This window comes from Anolis sagrei, chromosome 2 (assembly GCF_037176765.1).
Source record: "Anolis sagrei isolate rAnoSag1 chromosome 2, rAnoSag1.mat, whole genome shotgun sequence".
Classification (NCBI taxonomy): domain Eukaryota; kingdom Metazoa; phylum Chordata; class Lepidosauria; order Squamata; family Dactyloidae; genus Anolis; species Anolis sagrei.
Genome location: NC_090022.1, coordinates 259,993,793 through 260,015,899, shown reverse-complemented (window position 1 = coordinate 260,015,899; position 22,107 = coordinate 259,993,793). Strand labels below are relative to the sequence as shown.

At 37.5% G+C, this 22,107-nt stretch overlaps 1 protein-coding gene across 3 annotated transcripts in view; it reads right to left on the bottom strand.

Moving 5' to 3' along the window:
* Positions 1–3,644: 3,644 nt before the first annotated feature.
* HAPLN1 (hyaluronan and proteoglycan link protein 1) overlaps positions 3,645–22,107 on the bottom strand; it is a 78,446-nt gene continuing 59,983 nt past the window's right edge. For all 3 annotated transcript variants that reach the window (XM_060761737.2, XM_060761739.2, XM_060761738.2), the window contains exons 4-5: positions 14,044–14,346; positions 3,645–11,257 (exon numbers count right to left, since the gene is read on the bottom strand). In XM_060761737.2, coding sequence (XP_060617720.2) covers positions 10,968–11,257; positions 14,044–14,346 — 593 coding nt within the window. In that variant the 3' untranslated portion in view covers positions 3,645–10,967. The remainder of the gene's footprint in view (positions 11,258–14,043; positions 14,347–22,107) is intronic.

The following is a 22,107-nucleotide window of genomic DNA, read 5'->3' as shown; positions in this document are numbered from 1 at the left end:
GTCAAGGTCTATTTCCCCCAAACTCCATCTGTGTTCACATTTGGGCATATGGTGTATTCATGCCAAGTTTGGTCCAGATCCATCATTGTTTGAGTCCACAGTGCTTTCTGAAGGCAGGTGAACTACAACTCCAAAACTGAAGGTCAATGCCCACCAACCCCTTCTAGTGTTTTCTATTGGTCATGGGAGTCCTGTGTGCCAAGTTTGGTTCAATTCCATTGCTGGTGGAGTCCAGAATGCTCTTTGATTATAGGTGAACTATAAATCCCAGCAACTACAACTCCCAAATGACAAAATCATAATTTTTTTGAGTGACAGTCACTCCTTGTGTTGTCAGACGTTTCCTTGGCAAAGACGTTTTCTTGGCAAAAGTACATGATTTCGTTCATGTACTCATTATGCACAGAGCATATATATATATATATATATATATATATATATATATATACTGCCCTTCTCACCCTGAAGGGGACTCAGAGCGGCTTACTATATATACATACTATATATTATATTATCAACATAGCACAACATTACAAGAATAAGATGGAATTGTCCTTCTGGTCCCTTCTCTCTTCACTCTGGCCCAGAGCAGCAGTAGGTGCTGGGGGCTCCCAACTGATGACACAGGCAGGAGACAAGATGGAACTGTCCTCCACTTGTCTCATTCAGATCAGTAGGCTTAATTGTACACAGTTTAGTGTTGGATTGGGTGGAGATACAGTCTGTAACCAACTCGGCTCTCTAACAAAGAGGTTGAATCATAAACCATATTTATGGAATATTGTCAGCTTAGTTCAAAGATGGCCCAAGGGGTGGTTCACAATTAATTAATATTTCCCATTGTATTGTCGAAGGTGTTCGTGGCCAGAATCACTGGGTTGTTGTAAGTTTTTTGGGCTATATAGCAATGTTGGCTGTATGGCCATGTTGGTGTATGGAACATGGTCATACAGTCTGAAAAATTTATAACAACCCAATTCTGCCCATGTTGGGTTGGATAAGAGTAACAGCCCATAATTCAGTCTTCACTTGACCAATCCACATACTAGAATTGCAGAGAACAGATGGGCAGAAAAACTGCTCTAGTAACTGCTGCTTTGTTTGTGTCAAAGAAGGGATGGGAGAAGGAACCCGTGGGGAAAATGTTACCAAGGCTCACTGTTGCTTATTGAGCAGAAGATCAATCAGGCCCAGCTTCCACAACCTTCATGCATGTAATTTTGAGTTATCTGTATTTGCATAATGCCCTTGACAAAAATGGGATGTGATATTTTGCCAAAGAATGAAATCTATCATGAGAAAGAAATCATTCCATGTCACAATTGCTCCTTTCTTTGTTGCATATCAACAAATCCAATAACAAATACTAAGAAGAAAATGTTTGGTCCATTTGACCTTTCCCAATGTAATTTACCTTTAACAACTGTCAATTTTATGTTTTTATTACCAGGGTGCTATGAAGCATCCCAGTAAATGGATAGACAATTACATTAATAGGCACCTCAGTCAGTAACCCTCAAATAAGTCAAAATGGCAGTGACTCAGACTGTTCTATAATAATGTATTTCAATAATTTGACAAGAAATCAGTAGCTGGGGAAAATAAATACTGCATTAATAAATGCAGGTTTGTAAAATAACAAAGCATTTATTTAGTTTTTTATTTTCTTGTAGTTCTATTAAAATATTGCTTCAAGCAGCTTAACATGAAACTTTCTGTTATTTGTAAGGACCTAATAATAAAAGACTATTTTAATTTACATTTCTGGGGAGCATTATTTCCCTCTGTGGAAAGTAGAAAAAGGGGCAGGGACAATGTCTTGGAAGAGGAAGTGGGTGAGCTGTCCTAAACGCTGTGTGTGATAATGTTTTAGTGCAAATGGATGCTGTTATCCCATAATGGTTCTGAAGATGCACAAGCAAGGAAAGAAATCCTGACTTAATAGCATTTCTAGAAATAATGCTATTGCTGTGAGAAAAAACCTTACTCATGCAACAAACTTCTGAGTTAATCAAACCTATCAGTTCTATTGATGGAATAGAACCAGAGATGACAACCTTGCCATATACTTTGAAGAGCTTCTGAGAGTTGCTGGTAAATAAGGTCTTTCTAGAGCTTTTTGGTAAATGAAGTTTTTCCTTACTAGGATTTTACTGTGCCATGCTGGTACCAAATGAGAGAACCCCCCCCCTGGGCACACAGAGGACTGGGCGACTTGGAAGGTGCTGAACAGACTGCGCTCTGGCACCACAAGATGCAGAGCCAACCTTCAGAAATGGGGCTACAAAGTGGAATCCTCGACATGCAAGTGTGGAGAGGAGCAAACCACTGACCACTGCAATGCAACCTGAGCCCTGCCACATGAACAACGGAGGACCTTCTTGCAGCAACACCAGAAGCACTCCAAGTGACCAGATACTGGTCAAAGGACATTTAATCAACTACCAAACTCACAAATTTTATATTTTGTCTGTTTGTTTGCTTTGTTTTGTTAAAAATGTAATATAACTGACTGGTTGCCCTGACACAACAAATAAATAACTGTGCCATTACTTAATTAATATCATTTTCTGGTGTGTATATGGGTGTTTCTGTATCTAAATTTTGTGGGCCCCACCCCTCCCCAACACCATCATATTTGGCATGTAAATTTTCCTGAAAATTAAAAATGAAACTCAGAAAAACATATTCCCATAACCACAACCTCCAGTCTGCTTTTCTCACCCGCATATCAACTTCCAGGTGCCTGGAAGTGAGAGTGCATCACTTTTCGTTATCATTTTGGCTGATATTTACAGGGTAAGTGGAGAAGTGCAGCCGTGGCAGAAGAAAGGAGAAATTGCCCCTTGATTATTATGTAGTTGATCCCTGCCTAGTTGGGAAATGTGGAAAGATTGCCTTCGATCAGTAACTTTGTTCTTCTTCACTCTGCTTTTCTTGAATCCATAACACTGGCCAACAGAACTTAAATGCAGGTTTCAGGGTTAGTTAGACATCCAAGAATGGCAGGAAAAGGTAAGGAAGAACAGAGAAAAAAAATCTGCATTATAGAGGAGCCCAGAAAATGGTGCTAGCTACTAATGCTATAAAAAGTGCTTAAATGTTTACATCTTGTTCTATGTGTAATGAGTAACATTATATCAAGGGCTCAAACCATAGCATGTATTAAAGCATCACAAGAAATACACATAGCCACCCAGACTTTTTGTCTGTACAACAGTTTCCAGATATTAAAGAAAAGGACAATTTTAGAATGTGTCCAGAATCCAGTTGATTAATCTGAATTAGAATAGACCAATTGAATTAATTGTTGAATTGTGAGGCTAGATAGATAGATAGATAGATAGATAGATAGATAGATAGATAGATAGATAGATGGCTCTAATTGATTGAATGGGTGTGCTCTGGTCAGGACTGACAGTAGGGTTTTGGCTGAAGTCTATTGGTTATTCCCAGTTAAGAGTGGATCTATTGAATGAAATGCTGAATGATCAGTAAAACATAAATCAGCTCCTTACGCATCTTCTCCACATGGTAGAAATAAGATGACCATCAATATTGGTTATTTATCTTACCCATAAACCTAATGAGAGACAAGCCCGACACAGATGAAAAGAGCTTTCCCACTTTTTTGAAAAACAATATTGTTTGTCCAGAAAGAAAGAAGTTCTTTATTTTGAAAAAGATCAACATGATGTAATTGTTGCCATTTAAGGACATTAAAATTTAGATACATGTGAAATACAAGAAAAATGACACAGCGCATTAATTCATTCTTATATGATCATCGTTTTTGTCTTTTTTAGAACAGTAGCACTGACATAAACCAGTTCTAAAGCATTCCCTTCAGACCCTATCCAAGCACAATTTCCTCATAGAAGAATGCTCTGTAAATACCAGTTATGTCATAAAGCTTATGAGTTGTTATTCATTTTAGTAACTGTATAAAATAAATATCATTTAGCTTACTTTGTTTTCATTTTCTTTGTAATGACAACTTTATATTATTTTTCCTACTTACCATGTAAGAAGTTGCTTTTTGCAAACTTATTTAGAAGTACTATGATATCTCTGGAGATATGCGGTTACTCTCACTTCAGTTAGAATATTTATGAGAAAATCAATCCTCTCTTAAATGACATGTTATTTTCAGAGCACAGAAACCCTGTAGTTGTGTTATTTGGATGGGCTATGATTTTGGAAACTTTATCTAATTAACCATATCTAAAACAGGGGTGGAAACAGTAAGGCCTTCCAGCTGTTGTTGGACTAAATCTCCCAGAAGTCCTAGCTGGCATAGAAACAACATATGTCTGCACTTTCCCCATGTCTGATATGACAGATGGAACCCAAACAAAATGGACTACATTATTGGCCAAGATGATTTTTTTCAATGTTTATTTTATGATCCTTTGCCCTAGAAGACTGGAAGATTTGATCTGAAGATTAGTCTGATGATGCAGTATTGATTAGCCCAGATTTGTGGTTTCCAAACTTTCTCCAGATGTTTCAGACTTCAACTCCCAGAAGCCCCAGCCAATTTGGTCAACTGTCAGGAATTCTGGGGCGAAATCCAAAACACATGGCGGACCCATAGATGGGAACCACTGGCTTATATTTTCCCCTTAAAGTCCTGTCTTTGTGCCATAGCCAGTGAAAATGCTATGTTTGGTTATGGCTATATATTGGAGTAGCTCTGAGTTCAATCTAGAAGCTGGCTGGCTTTAGAATTTAGGACATTCTGTGCTAGTGACAGGTTGACAATTCCAGAGAAAATCAATTTCAAGAATTTTTCTAAGTATCGTGTATCTCATTATTGGAACAATTAATTCAGATCAGATAATTCTACACTATAAAATAAATAAACAACATTTTAGTGAGAGATGCTGAAAAAGATTATTAAGACTTCCCCAAAAGTTACTTAAATGTAAAAACACCACATGAGATTGGACGATTTAGAATTTAGGGAGAGATCAAAGTTTAGATGACACTCTACATCAGAAATATCAGGGAAATTAGCTAGTAGGACCCCTTTTCTGATAACACTGGCCTTCTGTGAGCACCTGAAGACATAGCAGGACATTCAAACATATTTTCTAAGTGACACAATCAAAGCCATCTGGATTGTATGTTATTGTCCAGCATCTGAGTGTATACCCCAACAGCATGAATAAAAAGCACGCCATTTTTTCTCCCAGAGTAGCAGTCTTACAAGAGTGTCCAATTTAATTTTCGTTCTGTAAACTTGGAAAAAAGAAAGACTGCAGGGAAGATAAGAGGAACACACTGAGTGTGCAAACACTCTGACAGAAACTGTAACCCCATTCGCTTTTAGCTAAAGTATTTTATTGCCCAGGAGACTCTTTCACTGAGGCATGTTAAAGCTTCTAGTGATGCCCACTACTTGCAGGGCACATGGGTACTATACCTACCATTTGAACTCAAAACAATATTGACACATACACATATACAATCTCATAAAGATATAAAAGTAATACAGTACTCTATGGGAATTGGATACTTTGTTCAGCCCTGAATATTTAAATGGATATACAGGGTGGGAAATGTCCAGCAGTCCTAAGGCCTCATTGTTCTTCCCTGCATCACCTGGAGTTGTATAGTTCCACTGTTGCCACTATACTGGTTCAGTTATACAGAACATGTACCTTGTTTTAAAGCTGAATTGGGATTCTAGGACCAAATATCAACTTCAAAACAAGGACTGAGATCCTGCATCACAGGCTGCAATGCTTATATTTGCAATGACAGTGCAAAATCACTGACATAATATGCAATAGTGTTACAGAAATCCATACAAGATGTCCTGTTGTACAAAAGTGTTCCAATAACATAATAGGGCACCATAAATGGTAGAGACTTTTTTCTGGTAAGGTGTTGGATATCCATGACCTTTCAATGCCCTCCTTTCTGGATCCACCCATATTTCTAGGGTGATAGAAGCACAACCTCATTGGGCAACTTCGTTGGGCCAGGGCAGCCATTCTTGCAAAATGCTTTTCTGTTGCATATCACAACTGTTGAGTAATGGCCATGCTGCTTGCTCCATTTGCACAATGCTCTCAAAAGCACAGCTCTAACAACTCTTTCCCTTCTGGAAATATGATGGTTACACAACACTGCCATTCTAAACATTTGCAACCTGGTAAATTGGTTAATGACATCATTTGTTTCCAAAAGGATGTTAGCCATAGAATAAACTCCCAACAGATCTGCTTTATAAATTAATCACAAACCACACCAGTAATTTTAATTTAAATCAGGCATGCAAGATGCCTGATTTAGGATCAAACCTTCTTTCCATGAGGATTTCAGGGAAATGCTTTAGTTTAAGATGCTGCACACTCTTCACAGTACTTGTTTTAAAGTGAAATCACTCTGTTGTTAAGCAACCTAAATTTGGCAATAGTGGGGACTGAATCTTTTAGGCCATATGTTGCCAGTTCCTGTTGTAATCCTGTATCCATTGTTTAATTTAATGGGACTCATTCCGACACTCAAATTGCACAATATACCCAGTTCATAGCATGTAGCTAAGGTCTTTTTTTCTTTTCTAAGAAAGAATTATGAGCAAAAATTAAGTAGTAGACCCTAGACTGAAAAGGGAACAAAACACAAATGTAGGGAGATCAAAATCTCTTCCTCCAGCTGCATTTTGTCCTGAATCTCCACCTTCCCATAATGTAGAAGTTGAGAAACAAAAACAAAACTCATATGTATATTTAAACTTTCCATCTGGGGTGTGCACTAGAAAATATGAAGGAAAAAGTTTCACTTGCATGCTGTGTATCTAATGCATTATCTTTGGCCCTGATAACCCTGAAGAGACATGTTTAGGATTGCATGTTTATTTACAGGATGGGACCGAGCAACACTGAGTTCAATGAGACTAAATCCTAGGTAAATGCACATAGAACTATAGACAAAGGGCCATGAGCTTTTGCTTTTGCAGTTAACAACAAAACGACAAGAGTATTTCATTGTACCTGCAAAAGATTGAGCAAAACAAACAAATGACCTGAATATAAAAATATGTGTCAAAAATATGTGTGAAATTGAACATGAATGTGTCTTAAATTGAAGGTGACCTTATAGTGCCCTCCATGACCTGGGCAAGATAATTAAAAAAATCCAAATCTAGGATAACATTTGCAGAGGATATTTCAGTCAGATGAACCATTAATACAGGGCACAATCTGGAACTGCTGTTCTTAAGGAAGTAATGTACCATTTTCTTTCATATGATATTGTTATAAATGCATGCATATTTAATGTTCAAGCTGATGCAGAGATTTGGTAGTAATAGACAGTCTCCAAGTAAAAAACAAGATAGGTTTGTTCTTAAGTTGAATTTGTATGTAAGTCAGAACAGATACATTTTTAAAGTATAACTCCAGCCACACGCACAAACACACACACAAAAGCTTTGGATAGCATAGGGAATGCTAGAATCTCATATGATCCCATTTAACTGTGGCACTATTGTCAAAAGAAAATGTTGATCCTCTTGAGGCATTTGAAGTCACCAAGGAAGGCACCAAGCTAACAGCATGAAATTTGAAATGACATTTTTTCAACAGGCTTTTGAAATTATTGTTCCAATTAGTTAATTTTCCAATGAGTTGAGAATCTCCACTCAGGAAATATCTTTTAGACACATTACCTTTTGTGGCAGTACTAGTGCCCCCATACTAGTAAGCTGTGATTTTGGAAAACTAAATATGCATTGATCTGTTTGTGAAATGCACACCCATGCACAGCTGGGTGAAAATCATGTATACATAATCGTGAAACCATATGCAATACACATGCACATCTATGAACAAGGCATATCCATGCACACTTGTAGCATAAATATGGAACTCTGCTTTCTCAATCTTGAATTGAAAGTGGCTGCTACAAATGGTAAGATACCAACAGGATTTCAGCTATTGTATTTATGATGAATGCTTTATTTAGAATGTATCCCATTGTATCCACTGAGCTCTGTTTTCAGGTAAATTATCATAGGGTTCACACTAGCAGTGCTTAAATAAAAGTTACTCCAAGTAGAGTAACAATCTTCAAAATTCAACAAGGACCATCTATTTTCCTTCATCAACAGAAGCCTTTCACACCTAAGTCTCATTTTTTTCGATCATGGTTTGAATCCAAAGACAAAGTAGCAAAACTCTGTGGAAATATCAAAACTTTGCTGGGCTTTTAGCACCACACCTCCCAAAACCGTCACACCACCCACAGCCACACATGTGGTCTGAGAATGATGCATTATGGAGGAAATGAGTAGTAGTTGAACAATTCTGAAGGAATCTTTTGTGAAGGCCATGCAAACTATCTCTGGATCTAAGGTCCTAAACCTTTCTGATCCAATTTTCTTCATTTTTTTTGTAAAAAAAAATATCTACATATGTCAAATTATAAGTTTTTCTTCTTATTAAAAGCAATCAGTCAACATGGCTACTAAATAGAACAGTGCAGAAAGGAATTCAGAATCATATTAAGGCTTATGTTTATACTGTATATTAATCAATGCAAATGCATGTATCATTTCTTTTGTCTTTCCTTCTCTTCTTGCTTTATTCATAAGTCATTTAAAATAACAGTATTGTTGACACTGTTGTCAAGAAGTACTAATATACTGTTATTTTTACTAATAAGGTTAGAGAAAGAATATTTCTCATTAGTGTGCCAGCGTCCTCCTGTGAAAATAATAAAGTTTGCAATCAATCGTCCGCATTCCTTCCACGTAGTAAAAGATTCATTAGATTGAAAGAAGAAAGAAGCTCTTCTAATTACTGAGATCTGCATGCAAGGACCTTAATCTAGATCAGTGGTTCTCAACTTGGGGTCCCCAGATGCTTTTGGCCTTCAGCTTCCAGAAATCCTAACAGCTGGTAAACTGGCTGGGATTTCTGGGAGTTGTAGGCCAAAACACCTGGGGACCCACAGGTTGAGAACCACTGATCTAGATAAAGATAGTGATATAAAAGAATGCCATTTCTTAGCCAATTATCTAAGAGCAAGTCTCCTCTGAACTCACTTCTGAATAGATATTTAGAGGATTTCAATGTGTCCCACTGAAAGCAGAAATATGATAATCAAAATAGAGGAAAGGAGAATGCTGATAACTTGCTTTATCCGCTTTCCCAGCAAACTAACTTAGCCTAGATCTGTATATGTGGCCACAAAAATGGAAATTTTAAGAAGCGTGGAGGCTGGTGAAATTTGAAGAGCCATCCTTAGATGCATTCGGAAGAAGCTTTCAGGTAATATCTAGAAGGTCCGAAATGTTTTTGTTTGTTTCTGCAATGATCACCTGGCCTGATTATTTCATAGTCTAAAAACTGAACTCTTCAAAGATCTGCAGAACCTTAACAGTAATATTTCAAGGAGTCAAGATCAAGAATGTTGGCATAGTTGTTTTTACTTTTTTTGAAAAAATGAATGCTTATAGGCATGAAGACTTCAGTGTGGGCAAAGAGCTCCATGACTTGCAAAGACAATCCCATTCACTTCTGTGGTTGCATAGATCCATAGGTACAAAGGGATTTATGTAAAAGAGTGGCTGCCTCCACTAAAATGAATGGGAACACTCACAGAAGTAGTTGAGGGTGCATCTACACTCTGGAATTAATGCAGTTTGACACCACTTTAATTGGCATGATTCAATGTGATGGAATCCTGGGGGTAGTAGTTTGGTGAAGCACCAGCACTCTTTGGCAAAAAAGAAAGGCTAAAGACCTTTTAAAACAGTAACTCCTATGATTCCATAGCATTGGGTATGGTAATTAAAATGGCGTTAAACTCTATTAATGGTGCAGTGCAGATGGGCCCTGAGTGAAACTGGAGTTATACAGGTAGTATTGGATCATGGGCCACTGAATATACAGATATTTACCCCATCAGTTTTCTTCTTTTGTTTTTTAATCATAGGATAGATATTATGTTTCAAGATTAATCAAATGCTTATCTCCCACACGAGTAACTAAGGAAAAAATATTAAATATTTAAATGTTTCATTTATAAAGACAGTAATATTTTAAAAGCTATCATGAAATCAAGCTGCTATATTTAATACATTTGTGTGTGATTCTGTCCAGCAGTTCATTTATATATAACTGCCCTGAGTAGATGCTAAATGCTGCTTAGCAAAATGGCCTTTAGGAATACTCCCATAAAGCTACTCAAAGTAATGCAATACATCGCAGGTATATTTACTTTGTGTTAAAGACTAGAAGAAATTAGAGTCCATTCTTTAATTATTCATACACACATTTCTACTGCATACATAATAAAACCAGGAATGATATTGAGAAGACTTAACTGTGCTTGTTGGAATGTTATGGGATTATGAGCAGAACCTTGCTGAAGGCATGATTTTAAATAGTGAAACAATTCACATACTGTAGACTATAAAAGACTATTGGTTTGAATTGTGTCCACGTCATTGTTTTTAACTGCTCACAAAACCACAAGGGATGGCAGTTAAAAAGAGATCACTGCAATAAGAACATGGAGATCTCAGTTATTATTCACTGGTCCATTTTAACACGATGCAAATATGTAAACTTATTACCCTTGAGAAAGGTTTTTTGCTTTGAGTAGCCTTACATTCCTTAACTTAGTCCTAGCAATCATCAAGCTATTGCATGCCCCATTCACGGAAGAAAAAGAAATGCTTTGTCAGAATGATGTAGCTTAATAGGTATTCTTCAAGCACATCTTTACCTAGAGCTTCCTTTAAATTATATTAATTTAAAATATCTATGGAATGACTTTTTTCCTTAAAAAATAACCAAAACAAATCAATGGGTTGGTTTTATGAAAATGACTCTTTACAGTAAGTAAAAAAGATTTATCACAGTTTTGGTAATTTGCATGAGTTCATACTGAAACAAAATCCTTCACATGTTCTTGATGAATTGGACATTATTGTGCTCTAGGTACATTCATTGGTATGACCTGTAGCAGTAGACACCATAGAGCTTGTGCTTTTTATCTGGAAAGCCCACAAAGCGGACCGCTGCTTCAGTAGGACTGCAGCGTTTTCTTGGCCTGGAGATCGGGTACCGGACACTGCCATCAGCCAGCCAGCCAGCATCACAGCGGTCATATCCTAGGAGTTTCCAGGCGGCAAACATTTGGCCTACTTTAGCAATCTGTGCACCGTCTTTGAGGCAAGCGTGCACTGCTTCATCATAGGTCAGCTTGGTCGGGTGAATTAGGTAGTAAAAACGGCCTAATAAACACAGAGAAAATAACATAAAGAGCATGAAAAGATAACCAAGGCAAAACTAAAATGATTGGTAAAGGAATCTTCAATGTATAATTCCTACTGTTTTCCTACTATTGCAAATCATATTGATCATTTAAATATATTGTCCTTTGATAAATTGTGAACTTGCACTAAAATATAAACCACACCCCTATTCATGTACAACAGTGGTTCTCAACCTGCGGTCCCCAGATGTTTTTGGCCTTCAACTCCCAGAAATCCTAACAGCTGGTAAACTGGCTGGGATTTCTGGGAGTTGTAGGCCAAAAACATCTGGGGACCCCAAGTTGAGAACCACTGATGTACAATGATGGGACTGAATGAAGAAATTCAGAACGATGCAAATATTAACTGCTGTTAATTAAATATCATGTTTCATCTGATTTGTTGTACTCCCCCTTGGTACCTTTGTTAAATGGTGGTTTAAAGTATACCAAAGAAGAATAAGAAAAATAAGTATTTGTTATATACATACAGTTCCATAAATCAAGTTTTATTCCCATGTGCCACTACATGCTTTGTTTGCTCAATAACTTTATTCATCTTAATGTTACTATTATATTTCAAACATTGTTGCACTTTTATTTGACCCTCACTACTAAAACTCAAGAAAATTATCTCCTGGTATGATTTTTGCTATTTTTAAGTCAGTAATTTGCTGTTTTGATTTGACATAAATTCTGAGAAAACCTCTATTAACTATGATTGATTCATTGACTGAAATGTTTATGTTTTATTTTAGAATTGGTTTTATTGTTATATGTATGGTTGATTTGTATTGTTTTTAAAATGTTGTGAGACACATTGGGTCCTGTTTAGGGAGAAAAGTGGGAGATAAAGAATTATTATTATTATTATTATTGACTATACATGTGGAGAAGGACAGTGGTGGTGATATAATGACTATTAACTCAAATTTCTCTTGTCAAGAAGCTGAAATTCATGATGGGATGGTGAGAGAGTGCACATAAATGCACATAATTAGAAATATCCAGTCAATGGGTAGTCAATGGGGGTTCCCAGCCAGGGGGGCAACAAATTTACTCCAGGCTTTTGTGTGTAGTTATGGGATGATCCAGAGTGCAGAACCAATATTTGGAATTCATTTCAGAATTTCAGATAGCTATTTTAAGTTTGGATAAAAACCGAACACATATTCAATATTCTGTCACATTTCACTATGTCCAATGTTGTTTTCTTCTATTATATAATACTTATACAGCAACATAACATATATGCATGAGAATGAGGCATGAAAAACACAGCAGTTAATGAGATGAAAGCAAATTTCATCATAAGAAGTGAAAAGCCAATATTGGAGAAAAAATTGCACCATACACCCCAGAACCTGCAACAATCATGGCTGGAGTAAATGCTGGATGGGGGCTTCTGAGAGCTGCAGCACAGCATGACAGTGTCTCCATGCTATGGCAATTGGCTAGCCCTTTTTGATCCCACTATATTTATTTATTTTCCACAAATTACACAAAACTGCTGAAATGGCATAGGATGTATATGCATCAGTTTAATCAGCCCCATTTGCAAGAATTTAGCTGGATCAGGATCTGAAAAACATTTGCTCAATGTTTTAAAGTCTGTTTGTTTTGGAAATGCAAACTCAGATTTGTCCAAAGCAAAAGAGATGTTTACTTTTTGCATGTTTTAAGGCAAATAAATTTTGTTGTGCATAATGCCTAGAGCATAAGCAGAGAATGGGAGTATCTCAGTCTGTGGGCTAGAGGCCAAACATCTGCTCTGTAAATGCATTCAACTTAAGACACATGCGAGAGACCCACATCTCAGTGAGTGATAAACCAGTCTGTTGCTGAAAAGCAACGTCTGCTGAACAATGGTCCTGATCTTTTCTTTTGTGTAGTTATTTCCAGGCATTAAAGCAGTTTAGTTTGCCAAATGACAACTTGGCTATTATTGCATTCTAACACCAGGAAAAAAAATGTAATTTCCCATCTCTTTATGCCCCACCTCTTCTCATTAAAGGCAAACCTTCTGTTCAACTTGTATGACATTTCCAATTTCAGTAAAAATATTTCAGAACACACACAGTATTTTTATAGACACTACTTCTGCTTCTTGACCTGCTCTACCCATAAGTCTATAGAAACCTTTTTGGGGAAACTTTAAAAAAACTTTTTTAAAATAAATAAATAAAATAGAAGCCCTGTTGATCTTTGATCTATTTTATACAACCTGGACAGAATCGGAAGAAGTTGTCTTTTTGACAACAATTCCTAAAATGCCCAAACTATCATGCAGGATTTGGAGAATTGCAGACCAAAAAGCATCTGTTCTCAGCTTTGGTTCTGGGAACATTACAAAATAGGTTATGTCTGCCAGACTGTTATTTTATTTCTAGAGAAAGATATTATGGAACACAAATCTTCTTGAGGATGCTCTGATCTGCTGTCACATCTCCATAATCCGCAAGGATATTCGCAACCACCCAAGAGAATGCTGGTTGCTTGTGTTAATTTAAAATGCTACAGATTGAATCTGAAGCCTTCTCCATACAAAGCACATACTTTACATTTACTTAAGACCAGATCTTGCAAAAGTTACTTTGCTGGATTACAACCACTAGAATATGTTTTTGTAGTCCAATTCCCCCACCCCTCCACACATCAAGCTATGATTTTTCTTAAGTAAGTAAATAACACTGAATTCTGCTCTTCCTTCCCTAAAACATTTTCTTTAAAAAAACGGAGGGGGGGGGGGGGATCAGAATTCCTTACCATTAAACTTGGATGTAAAACAGAAAACATCATATCTGCTTAGGTCCTTATCTGAAAAGCCATAATTTCTGATTCCAGGCACTGTGTTCTTCCCACCACAAGGTTCCCTGGGATTTGTGATAGGATATTGCACTGATCCATCACTGAGCCAGCCTGCATTGCACCAGTCCAGACCTAATCGCCATGCTTCATATAACTGGTCAAAAGAAGCTATAACTGCATCTTGCTCCAGGCAGGCTTGCTGAGCTTCATGGAAGTTAAAGTTGTAGCGACCCAGTCGTGGAAAGTAAGGAAATACCATGCCTAAAAGAGAAAACACATGGGTGAATGGGGTGCAAAAGGCTATTAATTACTTGGAAATACATTGAGTCTATTTGCACAACTTATGTCAGAAAAGATGAAAATTACATTTATTATAAGCAGAAACAGAGTTTGAATTGTTACTCTCTACATCTCAGTTGCCTACCTAGCAATAGAAATGTGATGCAGTCCAAAATGTATTTTTGTGCAGTCAGAAAGTAAACTTACTAACTCTGAGTGGAGCTGGGGAAAACATAGAGGTCATCTGCATGCAATGGCAAAAAATAGCCAATTAAAGTTTAATATCTGGGAATATAGGCTGTCAGTAAGCCAGCTGTTTAGTCTGAGAGTTTCGCCTGACTGTCTTCAGCAGCAGGCTTCTTTCCCAGATAGGATCACACCCTTTTCCTGTTGGAATGCCACCAGTTCTTCATGCTGTTCTCAAACGTGGCCTTATTGCCATTTGAAACATATTCTTATTCTTCAAGCCAACTGTTTTTTAAAAAAAAAGATTGGAAAGTATTTATGGATTTTTGAGCAATAAGAAATCTAATGATGCAATGATTTGTGGTTAGAGTTATTAGTAATTTTAGTAGGATTATTTTGCTGAATTTGTAATGGTAAAATAATATGTTTTCTTTTTTCCTTTTTATTACAGAGGGAGTGGGAGGTTAGAACTCTGCTGCATTTTAGTCACATGTCCTTTTTGCTTTGTTTCTCTCTCACTTTTTCTTTCTTATGTTTCCTTTCTTCAATGCATATAATGGTGAATGTATAGTATATTGTTAGTATCAGAAATCAATTAATAGGAAACATGTTCTTATTTTTTGGTTCTGTTGAATGTAAGATAAACACACCTATGCAGGACAAGAGAGCTGAGAAAAACCAGAATGATCAAATAGAGACCATCATCTTGATTGGTAAGAGTTTGAATCAATAGTAATTAAATGAAACATTATTTAAATTCAGTCACATCTTTTGAATCATCTTTACAACAGCAAATATATAATAGCAATTAATTCTAATAGTTACATGAAACCGACATAGTCCACTAGACACCAGGTGTTAGGGACAAGCAACATGGTTTTTTTTGTATGTTTGTGATGTATTTTTGCTCTACTAATAAGTTTTCAGAACCCAAGCCTCACATTTTTGGTATCATTGGCATTATTATTATTTTCTTTTTTAGGACTCAAATACAGAGGTAAAATTGGAAACAAAATTCCTGAGGAGAAGTTTAACTTTCCCCCATCAGTGCATAGTGACTTTAATTCAAATCATGACCACGACACCGTTATCATGTGCCTCCATGTCAAGGATTTATTTATTTAAACTTTTATATCCCAATCTTCTCTACCTCCGCAGAGGGACTCAGTCTGGCTGTCACTGATTTTTATGATGGCTGTCACTGATTTTTCTGGCAGGATATCTGCTACTTTGGCATTGCTTTTCTGAAAAAGTATGAATTGTCCAATGGATTTCCATAGAAATTTGAACTCTTGTATCCAAAAGCCCTAGCCCATCATTCAAATTATTACAACACACTGATTCTCTTACACATGTGGCAATGTAAGAAATCAAGGCTTACCAGCATGCTCTCTCTCTCTCTCTCTCTCTCTCTCTCTCTCTCTCTCTCTATATATATATATATAACGAGTACTGCTGCAAAATTTCTTTCATCACAACCTTTTCTTTCTAAGCAAATACAACCAGTCCCCAAGTTATGAACAAGATAGGTTCTGTAGGTTTGTCTTAAGTTGAATATGTATGGAAATCAGAACAAGTATATTTTTAAGTGTAAGTCCAACCAAGGATTGGTAATACAGCTTCAGTGAAGACACCTTTCCACCATGATAACCCTTCCTGGAGTGAATTTTCCCTATGAGGGGTAGATTTTTCTCACTTCCTATTGTCTCACTCCCATTCTTAACTATGAGTTGTTTGTAAGTCAGATGTTTGTAGCTTGAGGATTGCCTGTAGTTTAGTTTTTACAGGATCTATTCTTTCCATTTATTCAAAATGGCTTTTGAAAAACACACTACTTTAGGCATATAATTTTAGCAGTCACAGCTAATCACTCAAATTTCAAGAACTAAAAATAAAAAAATGCTTAATTCTTTCCAATTCCTGAAAAGTAATCCTGCAATCTTTCATGTTTGATCCTTTTTGCATGCAGAGCTTATGACAATACATACTTCTGTGAACACAGGTTTTGTACAGTTCAGCTTTTGATACCTTACTGGAAGAAATTCTAGAAACAGAAAAACTCCTATTTAAAAGCTTTTCTATTTTTTTAAAAAGAGAGGTACATATAACATATTTTTTGAGAAAATGTGTTCACAACTTAGTATCTGAACTGATTTGGTGCCTGTCACTTACAGATTAGAGAACAAAGGCGGCTTTGGTTTGTACAAGAAACAGCATTACACTGTTTTTGAAATAATGAATGCCCACTTTAAGATCTAATAAAAGTTGTTTCCTGTGCAGTGAGCATTCAAAATGTGGATGTTCAAATCTGAAATCCTACTCCTTCATGTTCCCATTTTGAACCAGGACTCTATGAGCAGGGCTGAATTTAAATAGAGATTCACATGGCGCCTTATTGACTTCCATAGACTCTCTACCTGCCTGAATTTTCCCATAAATTAAAATCTTACATTGGAGAAGAACATAACAAACTTCGAAGGGCAGAATAAGAACCATGTTTAACTACAGATGATATACACCATGCCACATTCTGTACCAGAGGATCATAACCCCCCCCCCCTCAAATGCAAATGAATCGAACTATCCCCCACTCCCTTGTGGACTTTAACGTTAGGGATAAACAAATTCCTTCTGGTGCAGACAACAAGCAATGTGATATGTGTATACCTCACTTTCAATTTTGAGGTGAAGAGATACCTCCACAAGCACTTTGTCCATGAACCAGCACTGATCAATGTCCTGCCTCCCTAGCACTGTTGTCCCAATCTCAACTCCAATTACACTCAGTGAAGCTGCTAAAACAGATAAGGATTACTGTCATCTTGTTAAATTTGGTCTTAACTAACATTGCTGTTGATATATTTGAATTTCTGAAGTCTATTTTATTTATTTATTTCTGCAATCTGTTTTTTGGTTTTATGTTATTTAAAGCATGATGATTGTGACACTTGTCCCTTCATATCTGCAAGTTTAACTTTTACAAATTTGCAAATTTGATTGTTTATTAACTGATTTGATTAATATGTTCTCCCTAGAAATTTAAATGTCTACCATGGTGAGTCTATGGGCAACTTCTACCAGAACCTAGAGATTCCTAAAGAAATATATTTTCAGATAAAGATGCATGACTGATTGCAGACATACCTGAATGAAATTGTTTACCTAGGGCCATTTCAGTTATATTCAATTGAGTCAACAATTAATACAATGGATCTACTGAAGATGAGGCTAGCAACATGATATAGGGAAATGCATTGAAGTAACATGCAGTATAGCTAGAGGGTAAAAAGGTATCAGATAGAATATGTAGTGCTTACAATTACTTGCAAAATGAAAACATTTTCTATCTTTGGGAAACTAATATGCCTCTAAGCCTTTTGTAAAAACTGTGTTGCCCTATAGCTTTTTTTTTTTTTTTTTTTTTTGAACAGGAATCACTTGATCAGGGACCACTCTCCAACATTTGTACCAAAAGGGTTACGAATCAGTTTTTGGTCAACTTTAAATTTTGGTATTGCTATTTGGGGTGCTGATTCGGAAAACTGCATTAGATAGATCACATCAGCTCTAGTTTCTGTTACAGAACATATGCCATCCAGTAATCATCATCTGCTCACCCACATTTAATAAGCCTTGGCACTACAAGAGGGTTTCATGAGAACAATCACTCTTGTTGGAACGGTGTGGCCATGGACCATATTTTAGTTCTTGCAGACCACTGGTGATCCATGGACCACAGGTTGGGAACCACCACCCCAAAGAAACCTGCCTATAGTCTGTGAGGGAAGGCTATCTCTCAGTCCTACCACCATAACAGTCATGCTTAGAGAGGACATGAGATAGGGATAGATGGTAAATGAAGAAATATCTGGCCACTCAATGACTTATCCAAGGGAATTGCTAATTGCAGATGATCTGCTATTTTATATTGTTTTTACATGCAAATGATCGCTGACAGTTAAATAATGTTAAGTACAACTGGAAAGCAGAATCAAACATCTGTTTTGCAATATAGAATGAACACAGACTTATGCAGATAAAGACTTGGCTTATAAATATTAATGCGTCCTGTCCAAAGACATGCCAAGATTTGAACACTGAGGGACACTGATTTTCAATTTGGAAAATCCAGCAAACACAATGGGTTATTTTCCCCATAATCATGTAATTCTATCTTTATTCCTTTAGAGACTGCAGTTACCAGCTGCATGCCCTGACATCCATGTATGCTTTCCAGCATACTGGCAGAAAAGAGCTTAGAGACAAAAATTGTGGGGGGTTTTTTGGTTGAAGAATTGGATGAATTGCTCTCCTCAAACATTTTTGAAAACATTTTCCATATAAATTTCTGATGGGGAAAGGATTTGGTGAAATCCATATGGTTTGCTCAATAGTTTTCCAGCGACTAGTTTTGCTTTTATTGTAACCAAGATTCAAATAGTAACTGTAATTCTTGCAAAGTGTCCTTGAATTGTGACAGTAACACTGTAGTCAAGTATTACGTTTAAGAGTAACCACACTGTATTTACAGTGGGACTTAAATTTCCTGTACCCTAAGTCCAAGTGGAAAAAAGAAACTAACTTTAGCCAGAGTAAAGAAATTGGCTTCCTTAAGTACTAGTCTAAACAAAAAAGTCAGACTTCTTATAGCCAGAGTCAACAGTAGCACTTGCTATACACTCCACCATAGTGGAACCATCTTATGCTGGCACAGATATTTGCCTTGACAAGCATTTTTTCCAACTGATGTTTCTGTAATTCTGGCAAAGAAAATTATCTAACTTCTTCAGAATATATCACTGTCTCCTGTTATCCCCTACCTATATTCATAAATGATATTAGGGGCATAGGAAGCTGTTTTACATTAGGTCAGGCAATTGGATGGTTAGAAATGGAATGAAATTTGTAAATGTGTCATTCGTGATGTGAGAAGGCAATACATCCTGTAGGGAGAATGGTTAAATGCAGTGCAATTTTTGTCTTTTAGGAAAAGCAAAAAGAGCAGTCCTTTTCTTTGTTTTTCTGTGCAAAAGCATACTGTATTTTATGCAAACATACAAAAATATGTTCTGCTCAAACCATTGCATTTTGCACAAAATAGATTCCAGAAAAGAAAAATATCTTTGATATTTTTTATAAAAAAGAATCCGCTTGCAAGCTCACAGAGGGGAGAGTACACTTTTGAACATTTTTATTTTAGAGAGATGGGCCAAAACTAACAAAATGAAGTTCAACAGTGACAAATGCAAGATACTCCACTTTGGCAGGAAAAACGAAATGCAAAGATACAGAATGGGGGATGCCTGGCTCGAGAGCTGTACGTGTGAAAAAGATCTTGGAGTCCTCGTGGACAACAAGTTAAACATGAGCCAACAATGTGATGTGGCGGCAAAAAAAGCCAATGGGATTTTGGCCTGCATCAATAGGAGCATAGTGTCTAGATCTAGGGAAGTAATGCTACCCCTCTATTCTGTTTTGGTTAGACCACATCTGGAATATTGTGTCCAGTTCTGGGCACCACAATTCAAGAGAGATATTGACAAGCTGGAATGTGTCCAGAGGAGAGCGACTAAAATGATAAAAGGTCTGGAGAACAAGCCCTATGAGGAGCGGCTTAGGGAACTGGGCATGTTTAGCCTGAAGAAGAGAAGGCTGAGAGGGGATATGATAGCCATGTATAAATATGTGAGAGGAAGCCACAGGGAGGAGGGAGCAAGCTTGTTTTCTGCTTCCCTGGAGACTAGGACGCGGAACAATGGCTTCAATCTACAAGAGAGGAGATTCCATCTGAACATGAGGAAGAACTTCCTGACTGTGAGAGCCGTTCAGCAGTGGAACTCTCTGCCCCGGAGTGTGGTGGAGGCTCCTTCTTTGGAAGCTTTTAAACAGAGGCTGGATGGCCATCTGTCAGGGGTGATTTGAATGCAATATTCCTGCTTCTTGGCAGGGGGTTGGACTGGATGGCCCATGAGGTCTCTTCCAACTCTTTGATTCTATGATTCTATGATTCTATGAAACATGAGTCTGAAATAAGTGAATATCGGTATTTATATTCCGATGGGTGATCTCTCTCAAACACAAAATAAGCTATATACATCACTTGAAGCATAGTTTCTATAACAGGAAAACTTTGTTTAACAAAAGGGGCTTCCTTATTACACATGCTGTTCTTTTGTGACTTTGCTCATTATGACTTTGCTTGCGAGTCTAGTTCTTAAAAAACTGAAAACATCATGGCTGAAGGGAAAATGCTGTAACATGTGCTCTCCCACTATGTGCTCTCCCACTATGCTACAATCTGTCCTTCTTCTGGTGTTCTGGTTTTAGAATCATAGAATCATAGAATCAAAGAGTTGGAAGAGACCTCATGGGCCATCCAGTCCAACCCCCTGCCAAGAAGCAGGAATATTGCATTCAAATCACCCCTGACAGATGGCCATCCAGCCTCTGTTTAAAAGCTTCCAAAGAAGGAGCCTCCACCACACTCCGGGGCAGAGAGTTCCACTGCTGAACGGCTCTCACAGTCAGGAAGTTCTTCCTAATGTTCAGATGGAATCTCCTTTCTTGTAGTTTGAAGCCATTGTTCCGTGTCCTAGTCTCCAAGGAAGCAGAAAACAAGCTAGCTCCCTCCTCCCTGTGGCTTCCTCTCACATATTTATACATGGCTATCATATCTCCTCTCAGCCTTCTCTTCTTCAGGCTAAACATGCCCAGTTCCCTAAGCCGCTCCTCATAGGGCTTGTTCTCCAGACCCTTGATCATTTTAGTCGCCCTCCTCTGGACACTTTCCAGCTTGTCAATATCTCTCTTGAATTGTGGTGCCCAGAATTGGACACAATATTCCAGATGTGGTCTAACCAAAGCAGAATAGAGGGGTAGCATTACTTCCTTAGATCTAGACACTATGCTCCTATTGATGCAGGCCAAAATCCCATTGGCTTTTTTTGCCGCCACATCACATTGTTGGCTCATGTTTAACTTGTTGTCCACGAGGACTCCAAGATCTTTTTCACACGTACTGCTCTCGAGCCAGGCGTCCCCCATTCTGTATCTTTGCATCTCATTTTTTCTGCCAAAGTGGAGTATCTTGCATTTGTCACTGTTGAACTTCATTTTGTTAGTTTTGGCCCATCTCTCTAATCTGTCAAGATCGTTTTGAATTCTGCTCCTGTCCTCTGGACTATTGGCTATCCCTCCCAATTTGGTGTCGTCTGCAAACTTGATGATCATGCCTTCTAGCCCTTCATCTAAGTCATTAATAAAGATGTTGAACAGGACCGGGCCCAGGACGGAACCCTGCGGCACTCCGCTCGTCACTTCTTTCCAAGATGAAGAGGAAGCATTAGTGAGCACTCTCTGTGTTCGTCCACTTAACCAATTACAGATCCACCTCACCGTAGTTTTGCCTAGCCCACATTGGACTAGTTTCCTTGCCAGAAGGTCATGGGGGACCTTGTCGAAGGCCTTACTGAAATCCAGGTACGCTACATCCACGGCATTCCCCGCATCTACCCAGCTTGTAGCTCTATCGAAGAAAGAGATCAGATTAGTCTGGCA